Consider the following 22432-nt stretch of genomic DNA (forward strand, 5'->3'; position numbering starts at 1 on the left):
CCCTCTCCTGCTCGGGTGGCACTCGGCGGTCGTCGTCACCAGCCTATTAGCTGCCACCGATTCCCTTTGCTTTTCCCTTTTTTTTATTTTCCTGACGCGCGGCTCCTGCAGCGCGCCGACACCGGCCTCGAGGTCGACCCGGAGGGCGAGGCGCAGGGCGATCCGGACGGAGGTGGTGGAAATCCCTCAACATAGATGGGTCCAGGACGTCCTCCGCCGGCACCCAGCACCTCTCCTCCGGGCCGTACCCCTCCCAGTCCACGAGGTACTGCAGGCCCCTCGCCCGGCGTCTCGAGTCCAGAATGGCCCGTATGCTGTACGCCGGGGACCCCCCGATGTCCAGAGGGGGCGGAGGGACCTCCGGCACCTCATCTTCGTGAAGGGGACCAGCTACCACCGGCCTGAGGAGAGACACATGAAACGAGGGGTTAATACGGTAATAGGAAGGGAGTTGCAACCGATAACACACCTCGTTTATCCTCCTCAGGACTTTGAAGGGCCCCACACACTGCGGCCCCAGCTTCCGTCAGGGCACGCGGAGGGGCAGGTTCCGGGTCGAGAGCCAGACCCTGTCTCCCGGTGCGAACACGGGCGCCTCACTGCGGTGGCGGTCAGCACTCCTCTTCTGCCGCGCACTGGCCTCCTTTAGTGAGTCCTGAACGGCTCTCCAGGTCTCCTTGGAGTGCTGAACCCAGTCCTCCACCGCAGGCGCCTCGGTCTGGCTCCGGTGCCATGGTGCCAGGACCGGCTGGTAACCTAACACACACTGAAAGGGTGATATGTTAGTCGAGGAGTGGCGAAGTGAGTTCTGGGCTAATTCAGCCCAGGGAATATACCTCGCCCACTCCCCTGGCCGGTCCTGGCAATACGACCTCAGTAACCTGCCCACCTCCTGGTTCACCCTCTCCACCTGCCCATTGCTCTCGGGGTGATAACCGGAGGTCAAACTGACCGAGACCCCCAGCTGCTCCATAAACGCTTTCCAGACCCTGGATGTGAACTGGGAACCTCGATCAGAGACAATGTCCTCCGGCACCCCGTAGTGCCGGAAGACGTGGGTAAATAGGGCCTCTGCAGTCTGCAGGGCCGTAGGGAGACTGGGCAATGGGAGGAGACAGCAGGACTTAGAGAACCGATCCACAACCGCCAGAATCGCCGTGTTCCCCTGAGAGGAGGGAAGATCTGTTAAGAAGTCGATGGACAGGTGCGACCATGGTCGTTGTGGAACGGGGAGGGGCTGTAACTTCCCTCTCGGTAGATGCCTAGGAGCCTTACTCTGGGCACACACCGAACAGGAAGAGACATAGGACTTCATGTCCTTAGCCAAGATGGGCCACCAGTACTTCCCCCTTAGACTCCGCACTGTCCTCGCCTCACCAGGATGACCCGCAGTAGGTAGCGTGTGCGCCCACCGAATCAAACGATCACAAACACCGAGCGGCACATACATGCGCCCCACGGGCACCTGCGCAGGTGCAGGTTCCAACACCAATGCCCGCTCGATGTCCGTGTCCACCTCCCATACCACTGGTGCCACCAGCCTAGATGCTGGAATGATGGGAGTTGGATCGATGGGCCGGTCCTCCGTGTCATAGAGACGGGACAGTGCGTCGGCCTTAGTATTCAGGGAACCCGGTCTATAGGAGATGGTAAACCTAAACCGGGCGAAGAACATGGCCCACCTCTCCTGACGTGGATTCAGTCTCCTCGCTGCCCGGATGTAATCCAGGTTTCGGTGGTCGGTCCAGATGAGAAAGGGGTGTTTCGCCCCCTCAAGCCAGTGCCGCCACACCCTCAGAGCTTTGACCACCGCTAGCAACTCCCTGTCCCCCACATCGTAGTTACGCTCCGCCGAACTGAGCTTCTTCGAAAAGAAAGCGCAGGGGCGGAGTTTCGATGGCGTACCTGAGTGCTGTGATAGCACGGCACCCACCCCAGCCTCGGATGCGTCCACCTCCACTACGAACGCTAAAGACGGGTCTGGGTGCGCCAACACGGGTGCGTCGGTGAACAGCGTCTTCAACTTCTTGAAGGCTCCGTCCGCCTCCGTCGACCATCGCAAACGCACCGGCCCCCCCTTCAGCAGTGAGGTAATGGGAGCCGCTACCTGGCCAAAACCGCGGATAAACCTCCGGTAGTAATTGGCAAAGCCTAAGAACCGCTGCACCTCCTTCACCGTGGTTGGAGTCGGCCAATTAAGCACGGCCTTAACACGGTCACACTCCATCACCACCCCCGTGGTGGAAATGCGATAACCCAGAAAGGAGACGGCTCGTTTGGAAAACTAAAGATAACCCTGAAGGAGCTGCAAAGCTCCACAGCGGAGATTGGAGTATCTGTCCACCAGACCACTTTAAGCCGTACACTCCACAGAGCTGGGCTTTACGGAAGAGTGGCCAGAAAAAAAGCCATTGCTTAAAGAAAGAAATAAGCAAACACGTCTAGTGTTTACCAAAAGGCATGTGGGAGAGTCCCCAAACATATGGAAGAAGGTACTCTGGTCAGATGAGACTAGAATTGAGCTTTTTGGCCATCAAGGAAAACACTATATCTGGTGCAAACCCAACACCTCTCATCACCCCGAGAACCTCATCCCCACAGTGAAGCATGGTGGTGGCAGCATCATGCTGTGGGGATGTTTTTCATCAGCAGGGACTGGGAAACTGGTCAGAATTGAAGGAATGATTGATGGCGCTAAATACAGGGAAATTGTTGAGGGAAACCTGTTTCAGTCTTCCAGAAATTTGAGAGTGGGACGGAGGTTCACCTTCCAGCAGGACAATGACCTTAAGCATACTGCTAAAGCAACACTCGAGTGGTTTAGAGGATATGTAAGTGTTTTGGAGTGGCCTAGTCAAAGCCCAGACCTCAATCCAATTGAGAATCTGTGGTATGACTTAAAGATTGCTGTACACCAGTGGAACCCATCCGACTTGAAGGAGCTGGAGCAGTTTTGCCTTGAAGAATGGGAAAAAATCCCAGTGGTTAGATGTGCCAAGCTTATAGAGACATACCCCAAGAGACTTGCTGCAAAAGGTGGCTCTACAAAGTATTGACATTGGGGGGGTGAATCGTTATGCACGCTCAAGTTTTCATTTTTTTTGGTCTTATTTCTTGTTTGTTTCACAATAAAAAATATTGTGCATCTTCAAAGTGGTAGGCATGTTGTGTAAATCAAATGATACAGACCCCCCCAAAAATCTACTTTAATTCCAGGTTGTAAGGCAACAAAATAGGAAAAATGACACTGAGGGTGAATACTTTCGCAAGCCACTAAATAAATGTTAAATAAAAAATAAAATAAATAAATATGTGCTTCCACACATTGTACTGGAGACGCAGGGTGTTGGGAAGCAGGTGTAATTGGACAGTTTAATATAAATGAACACGTAATAATACAAAAACAAGAGAAGTGTCTGGACATGAGAACATAAACAATAACACTAGACGGGAAATGACAACAGAGTGTTATATATTTATTTTTATTTAACCTTTATTTAACTAGGCAAGTCAGTTAAGAACAAATTCTTATTTTCAATGAAGGCCTAGGAACAGTGGGTTAACTGCCTTGTTCAGGGGCAGAACGACAGATTTTTACCTTTTTAGCTCGGGGATTTGATCTTGCTACCTTTTGGTTACTAGCCAACGCTCTAACCACTAGGCTACCTGCTGCCCCATATAGGGGGAGTAGTCAGGGAAGGGATGGGGTCCAGATGTGCCTAATGATGAGGCGCAGGTGTGCGTAATGAAGGGTTGCCAGGTGTGTGTAGTGATGGGTTGCCAGGACCGGATGTTAGTAAACAGGCGACGTCGAGCGCCGGAGAGGGGGAGCAGGGGTAGACGTGACACACAATCCTGTCTCAGAGCTCTACGGACAATTCCTTCAACCTCATGGCTTGGTTTTTGCTCTGACATGCACTGCCAACTGTGGAACCATATATAGACAGGTGTGTGACTTTCCAAATCATGTCCAATCAAATGAATTTACCACAGGTTTGACTCCAATCAAGTTGTAGAAACAGCTCAAGGATGATCAATGGAAACAGGATGCACTTGATCTAAATGTTGAGTCTCATAGCTGTCTGAATACTTATGTAAATAAGGTATTTCTGTTTTTAACTTTGACTAAATTTGCAAAAATGTACAAAAAAACTGTTTTTGCTTTGTCATTATGGGGTATTGTGTGTAGATTGACAAGGAAAATATTTAATTTAATCAATTTTAGAATAAGGCTGCAACGTAACAAAATGTGGAAAAAGTGAAGGGGTCTGAGTATTTTCCCGAATGCACTGTATATACACACGGAGTGTACAAAACAGTATGAACAACTGCTCTTTCCATGATAGACTGACCAGGTGAAGCTTTGATCCCTTATTGGTGTCACCTGTTAAATCCACTTTAATTAGTGTAGATGAAGGGGAGGAGACAGGTTAAAGAAGGATTTTTAATCCTTGAGACAATTATGACATGGATTGTGTATGTGTGCCATTCAGAGGGTGAATTTGCAAGACAAAAGATTTAAGTGCCTTTGAACAGGGTATGCTAGTAGGTGACAGGTGCACCGTTTTGTGTCAAGAACTGCAACACTGCCGGGTTTTTCACACTCAACAGTTTCCCGTGTGTATCAAGAATGGTCCACCACCCACAGGACATCCAGCCAACTTGACACAACTGTAGAGTCCATGCCCCAACCAATTGAGGCAATTCTGAGGGCAAAAGGGGTGAACTCAGTATATCTTCTTTTTAACAGTTGTGATGGTTATTTTATTTTCATGGCGTTATTCATCCATAACCGTCTGTTACGCGGTTATACGGTCATTTTACCAGCCCTAGATTGACTCCAAAGTTAATGTATTCCCAAACTAGACAGTGTTGCTAATTCATTCCGGTTCATAATGATGGTGTCAATATGCATTTGCATGTCAACACATCTTCAAAGGTCAGTTGTATACTGACAGCTACAGTATTGATTAAGTGATTTATGAACAGATTAATCGTTGTTGTCGTCTTGCATATGGTAATACGGCATTAGTACACAACAAGGATAGTTTTCCTCCAATGTCACATAGCATGCCAGACTGAGGATTAAGGTTATGTGACAAGTTTTGAATACCTACACATCAGAGGAGATGGCCTAACCTGCTTTGAGGATCATTCAGCATGCTGCATACCTGTATGCTCTGATCCAATTCTTATTTGTAGAAAGAGAGGAATGCAGTGGAGCTACAGAGTACATTCAGAAATATTAAAACGCGAAAAGCGAAAACCAGTGCCAGCTAGCACATTAAAGGCTTAGTGAAACACGTCGCTCCCTGGTCTTCTCTCTACTCTCACGTAGAATAACCTCATAAAACTACTAACCAACGCACTGCAACCTTCTCCTGCATGCCTCTCATGTTAATGTCTCTCATCCACCTATAATGCAATTAGACCATTAGGTAAATAATGAAGAGCATCTATGAAGGAGCTGGGTGCTAATGTATTATTTGGAGAGAGAAAGAGACACAGACTCATTCCATTCTTTAACACATACAGTAAGTAGTGATATTATATTCTCCATAGTCTGTGAACCTCAGCCCTGATGAGCCTCGGTCCTGAGTGACTCCATGGTATCCTGCCATGCCATCACAGGGATGTCTGTCTGACACTTGTTCCACAGTCTCCAGGACAATGTCAATGCTAGTAGAGTTACTATGAGCCAGCCTATAAATACTACCTAGACATAACTAGTATTGTATAATCCTTTAGCATCAACATTTTCCACTGTATATGATTGAATATTATCTGTAGTTTTAGACAGTCTGTAGCTATTATGCCATGAAAATACTCCGGTTTTGTCCCAAATGGCACCATATTCCTTATATGGTGCACTACATTTGACCAGAGCATTATGGGCCCTGTTCAAAAGTAGTGCACTAAATAGGGAATATGGTGCCATTTTAGGAGGCAGACTCAGTCTTTTGACTATTTATCTCCACAGTCTGTCAGTGAGCCACACAGTGGATTCTCTCCTGTTGGTAAAGCCTGATTAGCACAGTGGGGTTTCAATGCCACCTCCTGGCAGGAACGGAGAATGACGACTGTGAGAGAATTCATATTTGGCTCGTCTACAGTGCCTACATATAAAATAGAACAACATTTTGTTGCATATACAATGCATACATTTCATGCATTGAAAAAAATTCATTAAAATCAAATGCTTGCTGTTATAGTTCTGTAATGTACAACCAGCCATGTATCTTTCCAATGGTTGTTACTGATTGTTAGATGCTTAGGTTGCCACTTTGGCTATTACATAGGATTAAATGTATTTACCAATCAGACATCTCCATCGGTTACATACAATCAGAGGATTAGCACATCCTCTCCTCTGCTGTCCTTGGGCTTGGGCTAACAGAGAGGCGGAGGCTGGGGCTGAAGTTGGGGCTGAGAGAGAGGCTGAGGCTATGAGAGAGTCAGCTAGGCTGTGAGGCTATGGGGCTGAGAGAGAGGCAGCCAGGCACGCCACCTGAGATGATACGTGTCACACAGGGAGGTGATTGAATACATTAGCATGCGGGCCTCTGGAGATGACTTCATCCTCATGGCAACAGACAGCTAGCTGGCAGCTGAAGGTTCTACTGGGGGTTTCTCAGGGGCCTAGTCAAGTGTGACGCCACGGACGAGCAGAGCCTTCCTTCCCTCTATCCCCCTCTCTCTCTCTCTCTCACACTCTTTCTTGCTCTTTCGCTTTCCATTCCTTCAAGTCTGCCTTTCTCTCACTCTCCCTCCCTCTCTACCGCTGTCTTTTTTCAGTTTCTTCCTTTTTCTACTTTCTCCACCTGTCTTTCTCTCTTTTTCCCTGCCTATCTCGCTCTCTTTCCCTGAGAAAAGTTTGGAGGGGATGGATGGGAAGAGAAGGGTTGTTGTTCATTCATGTTATTCATACGCTTTTCCTCCTGCCTGGCGCATTACACTGGCCCACAAACCCATTCTATGACACGCTAAGCCCTGCCGTTAATGCTTTTGTGACCAGGGGCTGTGTATTCATCTTGGTTGTTGTGACCAGGGGCTGTGTATTCATCTTGGTTGTTGTCACCAGGGGCTGTGTATTCATCTTGGTTGTTGTCACCAGGGGCTGTGTATTCATCTTGGTTGTTGTCACCAGGGGCTGTGTATTCATCTTGGTTGTTGTCACCAGGGGCTGTGTATTCATCTTGGTTGTTGTCACCAGGGGCTGTGTATTCATCTTGGTTGTTGTCACCAGGGGCTGTGTATTCATCTTGGTTGTTGTCACCAGGGGCTGTGTATTCATCTTGGTTGTTGTCACCAGGGGCTGTGTATTCATCTTGGTTGTTGTCACCAGGGGCTGTGTATTCATCTTGGTTGTTGTCACCAGGGGCTGTGTATTCATCTTGGTTGTTGTCACCAGGGGCTGTGTATTCATCTTGGTTGTTGTGACCAGGGGCTGTGTATTCATCTTGGTTGTTGTCACCAGGGGCTGTGTATTCATCTTGGTTGTTGTCACCAGGGGCTGTGTATTCATCTTGGTTGTTGTCACCAGGGGCTGTGTATTCATCTTGGTTGTTGTCACCAGGGGCTGTGTATTCATCTTGGTTGTTGTCACCAGGGGCTGTGTATTCATCTTGGTTGAAAGCTTTACTGGTGGAGAGGGAGGATGAAAAGGAAACGCACATAATATCCCTGTCCTGGGGGATTGTGTTCTAGTCTCAGTGTCTTTAATGTGCATATCTCACTGGCTAATATGGCCAGCTTACTACTAGCCTACTGCACACAGTCAAGACATTAATGCAATATATTTTTTTTATGATGGAAGAGGGAGAGGGGTAAAGAGAAATAGAAAGAGGAAGATAGAGCAGGAGGGAGAGTATTTGTTAGTGACTGAGCAAGGTCCTGGCTATGCCCACTACACTAGTATCGCCATCCAGGCCCTGGTATTAGGATGTTACTGATACCACCCCCTGTGTGCCAGCCTGCCAGCTCTACCTTTAAACCAGGACCCAGCCTATGACCCAGCCTCAGACCCAGTCTCAGACCCAGCCTCAGACCCAGCCTCAGCCTCAGACCCAGCCTCAGACCCAGCCTCAGACCCAGCCTCAGACCCAGCCATCCACAACCATATCAAAGCCTGTCTAAGAAGTCAGGTCCAAAAACATAAATACTGGGGCTCTATCTGGAATTCTGGTGCCATGAATGCAATTACCGAACACCGAACACCGAGTGAGCCAATACTTTTCCTACCTTAGCCTTCCTACCTCCCAGCTCACCTTCACCCTGTGGCGCCTCTTTAATTCCATCACAACCCGTGTGTGTCTCTCGTGTGTTTGTGTGTGAGCCCCCTCCCCATGGGTTGGTTCTTCCCTCTCTCCCTCTGTCCTTCCCTCTGTCCTTCCCTCTGTCCTTCCCTCTGTCCTTCCCTCTGTCCTTCCCTCTGTCCTTCCCTCTGGCCTTCCCTCTGGCCTTCCCTCTGTTTCAGTGAGATGACGTCCCTGCCCAGTCTTTCTGTGTGTCTGTATGTGTGATGTGATGTGGGGATTACAGTCCTCTCACCTGAGCCTGAGAGGAGTGAGAAGAGGAGCGAGGGGCTCCAAATCCAGGAGCTTCAAACTGTAGCACAATGGTCGGCCCGCGAGGGATTTCTTTTGGCCCCCAAAGTTTTTAGAAATGTTTTAAAAAAGACTGTAAAATCAGTTAAGCATAAAATCAGTTTAATTTAGGAAATCTGTTCCCAAGTATTCCCACGGGAAAAAAAGAGACGTGATCGTGTATCAATGTAATGAAGGTATGAAATTATAGTTATTTTCAAATACAATCTCTTTTTGAGCTTAGTTGTGGTCAGTTTGAAGTATACAGATGATTATAATTATTTTCCGGCTCCCAAAAAAACGGCCCGTGAATTAATCGAGTTGCCTATCCCTGCTGTTGCACATCTAGAGGTGTCAAATTGGTGACAACCCTCCTGCCCCCAGCTTAATCCACCCAAAGCCTTGCAGTCCTTTTCTCTCTCTGCTGCTGAACTCTCTGTTTGCCTCCCAAATGGCACCTTATTCCCTATATGATGCACTACTTTTGAATTAGTGCACTATTTTTTAATAATAGCCTTTATTTTGCCCGGGAGTCATGCTGAGACCAAGGTCTCTTTTACAGATGAGCCCTATATCAAACAATGATATACATCAATATACACTATACACATCAATACACATCAATATACACTATACACATCAATACACATCAATACACATCAATATACACTATACACATCAATACACGAAAAGCGAAACACAATCCTATAAAACAAACACATTCTTAATCAGCTGTCTGAGTTTCCTGACAGGCACCAACTCCAATTTTAGAGAGTTTTGGAGATTATTCCACAAGTAAGGTGCAAAAAAACTCAAATCAGATTTACCTAATTCAGTGGAGTTGGAAGGGATCTCCAGCGTTTCTCAAACGTCACATTTGAAAGTGTTTAAGGTTAACTTTAGCCATTAACTCCAGATTTTTAAGATTAGGGTTAAGTTTAGCCATTAACTCCAGATTTTTAAGGTTAGGGTTAAGTTTAGCCATTAACTCCAGATTTTTAAGGTTAGGGTTACATTTTGCCATTAACTCCAGATTTGTAAGGTTAGGGCTAAGTTTAGCCATTAACTCCAGATTTTTAAGATTAGGGTTAAGTATAGCCATTAACTCCAGATTAAGGTTAGGGTTAAGTTTAGCCATTAACTCCAGATTTTTAAGGTTAGGGTTAAGTTTAGCCATTAACTCCAGATTTTTAAGGTTAGGGTTAAGTTTAGCCATTAACTCCAGATTTTTAAGGTTAGGATTAAGTTTAGCCATTAACTCCAGATTTTTAAGGTTAGGGTTAAATTTAGCCATTAACTCCAGATTCTTAAGGTTAGGGTTAAGTTCAGCCATTAACTCCAGATTTTTAAGGTTAGGGTTAAATTTAGCCATTAACTCCAGATTCTTAAGATTAGGGTTAAGTTTAGCCATTAACTCCAGATTTGTAAGGTTAGGGTTAAGTATAGCCATTAACTCCAGATTAAGGTTAGGGTTAAGTTTAGGCATTAAGTCCAAAATCTTACGGTTAGCCATTAACTCTGAATGGTTTGGGATAGGCTTACTTTCAAAAGTAGTGCACTATATAGCGGATAGGGCAAACTATATAAGGAAAAGGGTACCGTTTCAGACGGAGCCTTGCTATGAGTGTGAACAACTCCATTTTGGCTGCTCTGCTGTTCCTGGATCAGCGTTAGAGTGAGTCACCGAGGGCATCTTCTAGTTACTTAGTGAGCTAGGTGTCCCATTCCCCTTCATCCATTCTGCCCAGTGAAGTAGAGCCGGGCCTCGTTCAGTGCTCCTCTACTTGCTCTCTCGGCGGCAGGCCGTCAGAAGCATTTAGCCAATGCTGTGTTGTCACGGCACGCCTTCAGCACGCTGGTCAGATCAGACCGGGCCCTAATCGCCAGCAACAGGCCGGCCCGAGATCTAAGGAGATGACAATCTAAGGTGACGATGACTCCAAGCACCTCACTGCATCACTCCCCTGGGATTCCTCAGCACCCCCTCTTTATTCACCCTCCACCCCCCAACCACTCATAACATCTTCAACAGCATATCCCATCCCCCTCCTCCAGGTCCCAGTTCTCTCACTCTCTTTTATATATATATACAGTATATATACAGTGCATTCGGGAAAGTATTCAGACCCCTTCACTTTTTCTTCATCAATCTACACACAATACCCCATATCCCATAATGGCAAAGCCAAAACAGGTTTTCAGAAATGTTTGCAAAAGTAAAAAAACAACAAAAAACATATCACTTTTACATAAGTATCATACCGTTTACTCAGCACTGTGTTGAAGCACCTTTGGCTACGATTACAGCCTCACATCTTCTTGGGTATGATGCTACAAGCTTGGCACACCTGTATTTGGGGAGTTTCTCCCATTCTTCTCTGCAGATCCTCTCAAGCTCTGTCAGGTTGGATGGGGAGCATTGCTGCACAGCTATTTTCAGGTCTCTCCAGAGATCGGGTTCAAGTCTGGGCTCTGGCTGGGCCACTCAAGGACATTCAGAGACATATCCCGAAGCCACTCCTGTGTTGTCTTGGATGCGTGCTTAAGGACATATTTCCACCGGTATAATGTCCATTGCTCGTGTTTCTTGGCCCAAGTGAGTCTCTTCTTCTTATTGGTGTCCTTTAGTAATGATTTCTTTGCAGCAATTCAACCATGAAGGCCTGATTCATGCAGTCTCCTCTGAACAGTTGTTGAGATGTGTCTGTTACTTGAACATTTATTTGGGCTGCATACTGAGGTGCAGTTAATTCTAATGAACTTATCCTATGCAGCAGAGGTAACTCTGGGTCTTCCTTTCATGTGGCAGTCCTCATGAGAGCCAGTTTCATCATAGCGCTTGATGGTTTTTGCGACTGCACTTGAAGAAACTTTCAATGTTCTTGAAATTTTCCATATTGCCTGTCGTTTCTCTTTACTTATTTGAGCTGTTCTTGCCATAATATGGACTTGGTCTTTTACCAAATAGTGCTATATTCTGTATGCCACCCCTACCTTGTCACAAAACTGATTGGCTCAAACGCATTATGAAGGAAATTCCACAACTTTTAACAAGGCACACCTGTTATTTGAAATTAATTCCAGGTGATTACCTCATGAAGCTGGTTGAGAGATACTTTGAAGAATCTCAAATATAAAATATATTTTGATTTGTTTAACACTTTTTTTTTGGTTACTACATGATTCCATATGTGTTATTTCATAGTTTTGATGTCTTCACTATTATTCTACAATGTAGAAAATAGTAAAAATAAAGAAAAACCCTTGAATGAGTAGTAGGTGTGTCCAAACTTTTGACTGGTACTGTATATACAGTATATATTTAATATATATATCCATCTCTCTCTCTCCATCTCTCTCTCTCATTCTCTCTCTTTCTCCACTTTGATTACACTTAGCACCACGACAGCACTTGGCTCTGCACCCACAGAAAGACGGGATGGGGGAGATAGAGAAAAACGGGGAGGGGGTAGAAAAAGAAATGTTTGGGGAATTTTTCAAGAGAATAACAAGAGTGGAATAGAGACATCATAGTAATATGGGGGCTTGGGGGAATATTCCACACATGTTGGAGAGTTAGGGGATGGGTGGATGATAGATCCCTTTAAGGAATGGAGGGATGGTCTGTTGGGAGAGGAGGATGGAGGGAGAGGGTGTGTGAATCATCCCTTTAAATAAAACAACTCAGTAGCCTATGTTGGATTTCTGTGTGTTCTGTATGTTGGATTTCTGTGTGTTCTGTATGTTGGATTTCTGTGTGTTCTGTATGTTGGATTTCTGTGTGTTCTGTATGTTGGATTTCTGTGTGTTCTGTATGTTGGATTTCTGTGTGTTCTGTATGTTGGATTGTTTTTTACAGATACAGATCTTTTCTGTCCCAATATTTCAGGATAGATGGTTAAGATACTGTAGAGGGAAGTGGAAAGGGATGTAATGTGATGCGATGTAATAAGTAGAGTATAGCACAGCTTGAGGAATTATGAAGGGTGCTTGGAGGTTATGTCAGATGTTTGTATGATGTGGGGACTGGGACTTTTTTTGGTGTGATGTTCAGAGAGAAAGACCCAACCAAATCATAAGAAAATAAAAAATATAATTACTTGAGACATTGGAAAGAATCAACAAAAAATAGAGCAAACTACAATGCTATTTGGCCCTAAACAGAGAGTACACAGTGGCAGAATACCTGACCACTGTGACAGAACCAATATGAAGGAAAGCTTTGACTATGTACAGAGTCAGCGAGCATAGCCTTGCTATTGAGTAAGGTCGCCGTAGGCAGACCTGGCTCTCGAGAAGACAGGCTATGTGCACACTGCCCACAAAATTAGGTGGAAACTGAGCTGCACTTCCTAACCAAATGTATGACCATATTAGAAACATATATCCCTCAGATTACACAGACCCACAAAGATTTAGAATGTATTTTTATACAATTTTGATAAACTCCCATATCTATTGGGTGAAATACCACAGTGTGCAATCACAGCAGCAAGATCTGTGACCTGTTGCCACAAGAAAAGGGCAACCAGTGAAGTACAAACACCATTGTAAATACAACCCATATTTATGTTTATTTATTTTCCCAGAGCTTTTTTATTTTCCCAGAGCTTCAAGTTGAACGTGGACAGTCACTGCTCCCTGAAAGACTGTGTTAATATATTGTCTGTGTTGCAGAGTTTCAAGTTGAACGTGGACAGTCACTGCTCCCTGAAAGACTGTGTTAATATGTTGTCTGTGTTGCAGAGTTTCAAGTTGAACGTGGACAGTCACTGCTCCCTGAAAGACTGTGTTAATATGTTGTCTGTGTTGCAGAGTTTCAAGTTGAACGTGGACAGTCACTGCTCCCTGAAAGACTGTGTTAATATGTTGTCTGTGTTGCAGAGTTTCAAGTTGAACGTGGACAGTCACTGCTCCCTGAAAGACTGTGTAGTGGAGGAAGGCAGGCAGCTGCTGGAAATCATCCTCTCCAACGGTACGGCTCTCACTGCTCTCAACCCTCACATTTATTATTAATGGTTATATTAACATACTGACCTTCAGAATGTATACATCTTAAAGTAACCGCTTCTCAAGCAAGGGGAAGGGGGGAAAGAAACAGCTTTTTTCAACATACATTACCAATGTCATTCTATCTGCAGTGGATTGAGTGAGTGAGTTTGGACAGGCTGGGAGTGATTGGTGCTTGTGACTGGGTCGAGAAAAGATAGAGAGGAGAGGCAGAGAGGTGGAAAGAGGAGAGGGAGTGGGACGCTGTGTATTTGAAGCGAGCGAGTAGGAGAGAGAAAAAGTGAGGGAGGGAGACGGTGTATATAATAATAATAATAATAATTTTGTGGGCGCTTATATTTGATTTGTCCTACTTCACACATGTACAACTTTGTATAATACACGTGTGAATTGGAAATGTGTTTTTTTCATATTCCAACTCCCCGAGACACCCTCGGAGAGTGGGGTCACGGCCAGGGTCATGACGAGGGAGTAAGAGCGATAGAAAAGGAGAGGGAGCGATTGAGGGAGGCGCTGTGTTTATGAAGATAGGTGGAATTAGAAACAGCAGGGCCTGAGTTAGAGGCCATCTTCCAGACGTTTTCTCCCCTCTGCTGGGCCGATTATTCACCTAAAGCATCCATCCAGCCAGCCAGTCAACCAGCCAGCAAATCTCTCCCCTTACTTCCTGTGCTGCAGACACTAATACCTGGTTTCCTAGCAACTCTGCAGATCACTCATGATCATTCCACAGGTATGAGCGGTGTGTGACATTGTTGAGCAGCCAGTCACTAGATAGATAGTGTGTGTGCGTGCGTGCATTACAGGGTCACATTCTGCCTTGGCTCATTCATCTTGATTTGATCACTTTGTTCAAACAGGATTTGGGTGAATCATGGCTGCTGGGACAGTGTCCTGCTGGTAGAGAGACACAGGGCTGGAGTAACACTGTGATGGTTCTGCAGGGGGACGCAGTGTGTTGTGGGAGGGGTTTAACTCTAAACCAGCTACTCATCACATGCAGTACACATACTGGTGTGTTCATATACTGTACATTAGTTGGCATACTGTATGGCAGATCACATAGGCATCTGTGTTCAGGTTAGAGAGAGCAAGGTGGACCACTGAAGAATTCTTGATCATATCAAATAAAGAGCAATTACCTCACTCACATTTAAAAGACTAATAAACAAGGTATATAATAATAATAATAAAAACGATGATGATAATGATAAAGGATAAAATAGTTTAGCATAATAAAATTATAAATACCAGTACTTCAGTGAATGAAGGATTATAGGAGGGTGGGTGGGTCAGAATGAAAGTAAGTTCATAGGTAGTGGCTAATCCACAGACTCTTTCTCTCTCTCTCTATTGTCTATCATTCCAGGCCTGAGGGACATGCTCCAGATGGTCGTACACCAGTGGCAGCAACTCCAGAGGCAGATCCGCCGCCAGCACAGCTGGATGCTGCGGACTCTGGACGCCATCAAAGCCCACATCCTGGCCACTGAGGCCGAGGCCTCTCAGGAGGCAGAGACTACGGGCCCGCTGGCCAGCCCAAAGGTAAACTGTAGCCACACAGGCTACATTTCCTCATATCCCCCATATCCCACCGCCTGCCCGCCGGTGCCTGTCCTCCTGCCACTGACTGAAGTCCACCCGCTCTCCCTCTCCTCTCCGTCTCCTTTCCTCTCCCTCTCGCCCGGGGCTATCCAGTGCTCGCTCAGCAAAATAAACAAACAGAAGGGGGAGATGGGAAGGGGTTGGTGCTATTAGCATAAGAAACAGCTAAAGTAAAGCTAGCTGTTAGAAGTTACTGGGGGTGAAGGGGGACACACGTAGATGTGCATGATGTGAATATTCCATATTTCATAAATAAACTCTAAAGCAATGGTGGTGGCTGCATGAATAATTTGAGAAGACAAAATGCAGCAAACGAACACACACACACACACACACACACACACACACACACACACACACACACACACACACACACACACACACACACACACACACACACATACACACACACACACACACACACACAGGAACAGTAGACAAAAAAATCACACACAATTATTTATAGCTCAAAATGTGTGAAACCCACTTTGTTCTTTGCATTTAATGTGTAATTACTGGCATTGTCATTCTAGGCTACGATTGCTCATTGTTTAATTGCCAATTGTGATTTAGTAATTTACACTCCAATCTGATTTTGGTGGATGGAGGCATCCTTTTCACTTACCCAGAGAGACCCAGGCAGAGAGAGACAAATGTATTTGTGTTTGTGCATCAAAAGGATATGAGCAGCCGTGTCAGAGCATCAGCACAGCTCGGCAGGATTTCCCAGGGGGCCGTGCAATGTGGAGGCACAATCTTCACAGCGCCGCACCTCACTCTTCCTTCTTCTGACCATAATCTCTTCTGTTTCATCTGAACCAAATTAGAAACTCAATCCCTTTTCCTTTCCTCTCCTCCCTTCGCATCTCCTCGCATCCCTCTTTTCACGTTGTAGGCGACAACATAAATAATCCTGCTGCTTTTAAATAGTTTTGTTGCAATTAGAAATCACCACAATCAGTGTGATCAGTCAGCTCTGACATCCATTAGCTGCTTGGTTGCAGCGAATTAACACAGAGACGAGCCAGTGATTCATTATCCCATAGCTGTTAATGAAGATCAGATGCATTGCCTAATTAGAGGGTGGCCATTGTGGTGGGGGGAAGGTCAGGGAAGGAGCTACAAATCTCCTCTCAGCACTGAGTGTTTAGACCCGTCCTGACTCTCTGACGAGGGGGCACGGGGTTGGGTAAATTTGATAGGACGATGTTGACGGGGGAAAGATGAGAGGTGTCATCTTCTGATCTGAGGGATGGATGACATGGGATGATAAGTCATAGGTCTGGTCCAGGTTGTGTTTGTTGTTCATCCATCAGGCGTTATGACGAGTCATTGTCGACTTAGGAGGTTCGCCCAAGGTTATTTGAATGTTTTAATGTGTGTGTGTTGCAGAGATGTTAGCTTGTTATAACGGTGAGCTTGTGTACCTAATATAGCCCATATACTTCAGCTTTATATGTTGGGAATTCATTGTTAAAACCAATATCAACATTGTTATGATTTAGAACAAGGACAATATTTATTTCCAGTGTCCCATACATTTTTTATGTGTCTAAAAACAACAGGTGCTCTTTGAGGTCATTCATTTTCGGCGTGTAAAAATGACAGATGTAAGAGCAATGCAACATGTCACTAGACACAAACGTTGCCCCCATTAAGGTGTGTATAAAGCAAGGTGCGTCTCTCCTGGCGCCCATAACGGTTTGTTGTTATTGCGGAGAGCATATGCTCCTGCCGTTGTTGATGTTCCTGAGTCTGAATCATTTTCCATGGGACCATAAAGTTTTGAACATGGCTAGATGCTGGTCAAATGGTAATCCTGAGGGAACCTTGTCTTATTCCCCTCTAATTCAATTGTTGGGGAAGATTAGACAGAGACGCTTCAGTCTCAATAACAAGCTGCTTCTCAAAATCCCCTGGCAAATAATGGGGTCTTTCCATGAAAATAATTCCTTTTGCATCCATTTGATATCTATATTTTTTCTGTGTATATTACCCCTTTTTCTTCCCAATTTCAATCTTGTCTCATCGCTGGAACGGGCTCGGGAGGTGAAGGTTGAGTCATGCATCCTCCAAAACATGACCTGCCAAACCACACTTCTTAACACCCGCTCGCTTTACCCGGAAGCCAGCCACAGCAATATGTCGGAGGAAACACCGTTCAACTGACGACCGAAGTCAGCCTGCAGGCGCCTGGTCCCCCACAAGGAGTCACTAGAGTGTGATGAGCCAAGTAAAGCCCCCCCGGCCAAACCCTCCCCTAACCCGGACGATGCTGGGCCAATTGAGCGCCACCCTATGGGACACCCGATCACGGCCGGTTGTGACACAGCCTGGGATTGAACCAGGGTCTGTAGTGACGCCTCTAGCACTGTGATGCAGGGCCTTAGACTGCTGTACCACTCGGGAGGCCCCATCCCTTTTGATATTTTAAGTAGAAATTATGCACCAATATTGAATTTTAAAAGCCTGTTATATTAAATGAAATGCCCTTTAATATAGACCACATGGAGAATTCAATACATCAGATTTTTTTATATGAAAAAAATCTTGCTAAAGTGACAAAAACTCAGCATTTTGACATGTCCCTCCATCAACATGGTGTCACTTTGTCACGCCCTGACCTGAGAGAGAGGGTTTGTTTCTCTATGTGGTTAGGTCAGGGTGTGGGGTGGGCATTCTATGATGTCTATTTCTTTGTTTTGAGCCGAGTATGGTTCTGTCACATCCTGGCCAGTATAAGGGTTAATTGTCATTGTAGTTTGGTCAGGACGTGGCAGAGGGTATTTGGTTTATGTGGTTCGGGGTGGTGTTTTTGTAGTAAGGGCATTTGATTTAAGTATTCCTGGGTTTTGGGGCACTGTTTGAGATTCATGTAATTCTATGTTTAGTCTAGGTAGTCTGGTTCTATGTTTAGTTAATTGGGGTGGGGACTCAATTGAAGGCAGGTGTGGTCTATTTGCCTTTGATTGAGAGTCCCATATATTAGGGCGTATTTGTGTTTATCATTTGTGGGAGATTGTTTCTTGTCTAGCGTATGTGAGCCTGAGAAGACTGTCTGTAAATCGTGAGTTCGTTTTGTTATTTTTGTATGTTCATTTTGAGTTTAGTAAAGGTTCAAGATGAACAATCTCAATCCTGCTGCATATTGGTCCTCCTTTTCCGACGATGATTTCGCTATATCGTCTGACGACGAAGAAATCCGTGACAGGTTCCTAATCAGAGGCAGCTGTCTATCGTTGTCTCTGATTAGGAATCATACTTAGGCAGCCTTTCCCCACCTGTAGTTGTGGGATCTTAATTTTGTACTGCTTGTTAAACCTACAAGACGTTACGGTCGTTGTCATTGTTTATTCTTTTGTTTGTAGTGTTCTGATTTATAATTAAATACAAAGATGAACACTCACCACGCTGCACCTTGGTCTACTCCCTTTGACAGTCGTGACACACTTTTAGAAATATTTTAACCAACTTAATCGCAAACTTTCTCCAAGTTTTACCATCATTGTAAAGCCCTATTTATGTTTTTGCATTGACAAAGTCATTTATTTATGTGATAAGGGATTCATTCACGCCTTTCCCTAATTTTAAGGTCAACCCTGTTACGTGAACTGAACTCTCGTTTTAATATGGTGAAACTATTCCTTTAAAAATATTATTTTCATAAACATTGAACATCGAATAATCAAATCATAGTGTAAAGGCAGGTGAGCTGGTTCTACTCTTTTTTGATCATTTTCTGGTGTTTTGTGGTGGAAACTGAGTGGGTCAAGTATTAACACGACTGTTACCCATAGATAGAAAGGCTTGAAATGTTTAAAAAAGAAAATGTATTTTTGTGAAGCTTGCATTCAATTGCCTCTCCCTGTTGCAACAAGCTTCCATTCCTCGTATCACAAGGGGATTTATGGCTGATTTAAAGAGGAAATCATCAACCCTGTTAGTCAACCCTGTTACAGTCAACCCTGTTGCTTTATTTGGCAATTAATAGGCACTTACTACAGTGCCTTCAGGGTAAGTCTCTAAGAGCTTTCCACAACTGGATTGTGCAGCATTTGCACATTATTCTTTTCAAAATTCTTCTACAACCATTTTCAGCTCTTGCCATAGATTTTCGAGGAGATTTAAGTAAAAACTGTAACTCAGCCACTCAGGAACATTCACTGTCTTCTTGGTCTTCTTTGGCACACCTGTATTTGGGGAGTTTCTCCCATTCTTCTCTGCAGATCCTCTCAAGCTCTGTCAGGTTGGATGGGGAGCGTCGCTGCACAGCTATTTTCAGGTCTCTCCAGAGATGTTCGATCGGGTTCAAGTCCGGGCTCTGGCTGGGCCACTCAAGGACATTCAGAGACTTGTCCCGAAGCCAATCCTGCATTGTCTTGGCTGTGTGCTTAGGGTCGTTGTCCTGTTGGAAGTTGAACCTTCACCCCAGTCTGAGGTCCTGAGTGCTCTGGATCAGGTTTTCATCAAGGATCTCTCTGTACTTTGCTCTGTTCATCTTTGCCTCGGACCTGACTAGTCTCCCATCCCCACAGCATGATGCTGTCACCACCATGCTTCACCGTAGGGAAGGTGCCAGGTTTCCTCCAGAAGTGACACTTGGCATTTAGGCCAAAGAATTCATTCTTGGTTTCATCAGACCAGAGAATCTTGTTTCTCATGGTCTGAGAGTCCTTTAGGTGCCTTTTGGCTAACTCCAAACTAACTGTAATATGCCTTTTACCGAGGAGTGGCTTCTGTCTGGCCACTCTATCATAAAGGCCTGATTGGTGGAGTGCTACATAGATGGTTGTCCTTCTGGAAGATTCTCTCATCTCCACAGAGGCACTCTAGAGCTCTGTCAGAGTGACCATCGGGTTTTTGGTCACCTCCCTGACCAAGGCCCTTCTCCCCCTGATTGCTCAGTTTGGCCAGGTGGCCTGTTCTAGGAAGAGTCTTGGTGGTTCCACCTCCATGTTTGACGGTGGGGATGGTGTTCTTGGGGTCATAGGCAGCATTCCTCCTCCTCCAAACACGGCGAGTTGAGTTGATGCCAAAGAGCTCCATTTTGGTCTCATCTGACCACAACACTTTCACCAAGTTGTCCTCTGGATCATTCAGATGTTCATTGGCAAACTTCAGACGGGCATGTATATGTGCTTTCTTGAGCAGGGGGACCTTGCGGGCGCTGCAGGATTTCAGTCCTTCACGGCGTAGTGTGTTACCAATTGTTTTCTTGGTGACTATGGTCCCAGCTGCCTTGAGATCATTGACAAGATCCTCCCGTGTAGTTCTGGGCTGATTCCTCACCGTTCTCATGATCATTGCAACTCCCTGAGGTGAGATCTTGCATGGAGCCCCAGGCCGAGGGAGATTGACAGTTCTTTTGTGTTTCTATCATTTGCAAATAATCGCACCAACTGTTGTCACCTTCTCACCAAGCTGCTTGGCGATGGTCTTGTAGCCCATTCCAGCCTTGTGTAGGTCTACAATCTTGTCCCTGACATCCTTGGAGAGCTCTTTGGTCTTGGCCATGGTGGAGAGTTTGGAATCTGATTGATTGATTGCTTCTGTGGACAGGTGTCTTTTATACAGGTAACAAGCTGAGATCAGGAGCACTCCCTTTAAGAGTGTGCTCCTAATCTCAGCTCGTTACCTGTATAAAAGACACCTGGGAGCCAGAAATCTTTCTGATTGAGAGGGGGTCAAATACTTATTTCCCTCATTAAAATGCAAATCAATTTATAACATTTTTGTTTTTCTGGATTTTTGTTGTTGTTATTCTGTCTCTCACTGTTCAAATAAACCTACCATTAAAATTATAGACTGATCATTTCTTTGTCAGTGGGCAAACGTACAAAATCAGCAGGGGATCAAATACTTTTTTCCCTCACTGTATATTCTCCTATATTCCTTTCACATTTACACAAACTTAAAAGTGTTTCCTTTAAAAATAAAAAAGTGTTTCCTTTCAAATGGTACCAAGAATATGTATATCCTAGCTTCAGGGCCTGAGCTACAGGCAGTTCGATTTGGGTATGTCATTTTAGGTGAAAATTAATAAAAAGGGGCGCATCCTTAAGAGGTAAAAAATGACCCGCCACTATGTTTAACAGCAGAGAAAACCCCGTAAATGATATTTTTTCAATGTGACATTTTTATGACTCTTCCTAGAGTGACCCCAACATTAGAAAAAGTGAAACATCACCTTTGTTCATATTTCCATGAACTCTGTGCACCATCAGGGTACAAAGATTGTCTTGGGGTCATTTTTGACCCGTCAGTTGTAAAATCATTTATACACCACAAAAACCACAAAGACACACACAGACACACCCACAAACACACACACAGACAATAAGAAATTGAGATGGTGTGCTACTGATTGAACTCAGACAAAACTAAAACTTTCTTGTGCATGTGCAGCATCTCTCCTCCACGACCCAACACATGACTCAAGTTCAAAGACAAAATAAAAAAGAATTTCAGACAAAATAATAATTTCTTGAAAGCATTGTTTACTAATGGGGAATGCAGTCAGAGGCTATAAAGGTGCTGCAGTTGACAGTCACCCCAGTTCTCTCTTTGCTGAAGCCATGAGTGCACGTTTCAGTGCCCAACAGGTCGTAAATCTGATTTTTTCAGATGTCTAGGAGAACATTGATTTAGAAGAGGAGGAGGTATCTGAAGAAGAATATGGGGAAGAATACATCTTCATATGAAGAAGAAATCCCCCAAGCTGAAAGAGGGGCATTTTGTCAAAGAACAGCAAAATAACATGTCCTTGTGACCATATGACAGCCAGGGCAGGATGGCAGCACAAAATGTCATAAGGATGACCCCAGGGCCCACAAGACATTCAGTTGCCCATGCCCAGGACATTGCCTCAACATTCTACATGTTTATCAAACCAGTCATTGAAAAAAATCATCCTGGAGATGACAAATTTGGAGGGTTTCTGTTAATATGGAGACAACTGGAAAAGGATGGATGAGATTGACCTGCGTGCCTCTCATAGGGCTGCGACTCTTAGCGGGAGTGTATAGGTCCCGAGGCGAGGTTACATGTACTCTCTGGGATGCAGAGAGTGGAAGGGCGATTTTCCGTGCCACGATGCCGCTGAAAGTCTTTCACACTCTCTCAAGAATGCTACGATTTGATAACCGTGAGTCAAGACCTGCAAGACGTGTGTGAGAGACAAACTGCCAGCCATAAAAGAGGTCTGGGAGAGGTGGGTGACAATTTCGTTACCT

At 45.0% G+C, this 22432-nt stretch overlaps 1 protein-coding gene across 1 annotated transcript in view; it reads left to right on the plus strand.

Annotated features, from left to right (window-relative positions):
• The window catches only part of LOC106611224 (A-kinase anchor protein 6), a 286291-nt gene that overhangs the window by 83148 nt on the left and 180711 nt on the right, over positions 1-22432 (plus strand). Inside the window, exons 5-6 of the mRNA XM_082955490.1 lie at positions 13175-13560; positions 14965-15140. Coding sequence (XP_082811616.1) covers positions 13175-13560; positions 14965-15140 — 562 coding nt within the window. The remainder of the gene's footprint in view (positions 1-13174; positions 13561-14964; positions 15141-22432) is intronic.

This window comes from Salmo salar, chromosome 09 (assembly GCF_965601325.2).
Source record: "Salmo salar chromosome 09, fSalSal1, whole genome shotgun sequence".
NCBI lineage: Eukaryota > Metazoa > Chordata > Actinopteri > Salmoniformes > Salmonidae > Salmo > Salmo salar.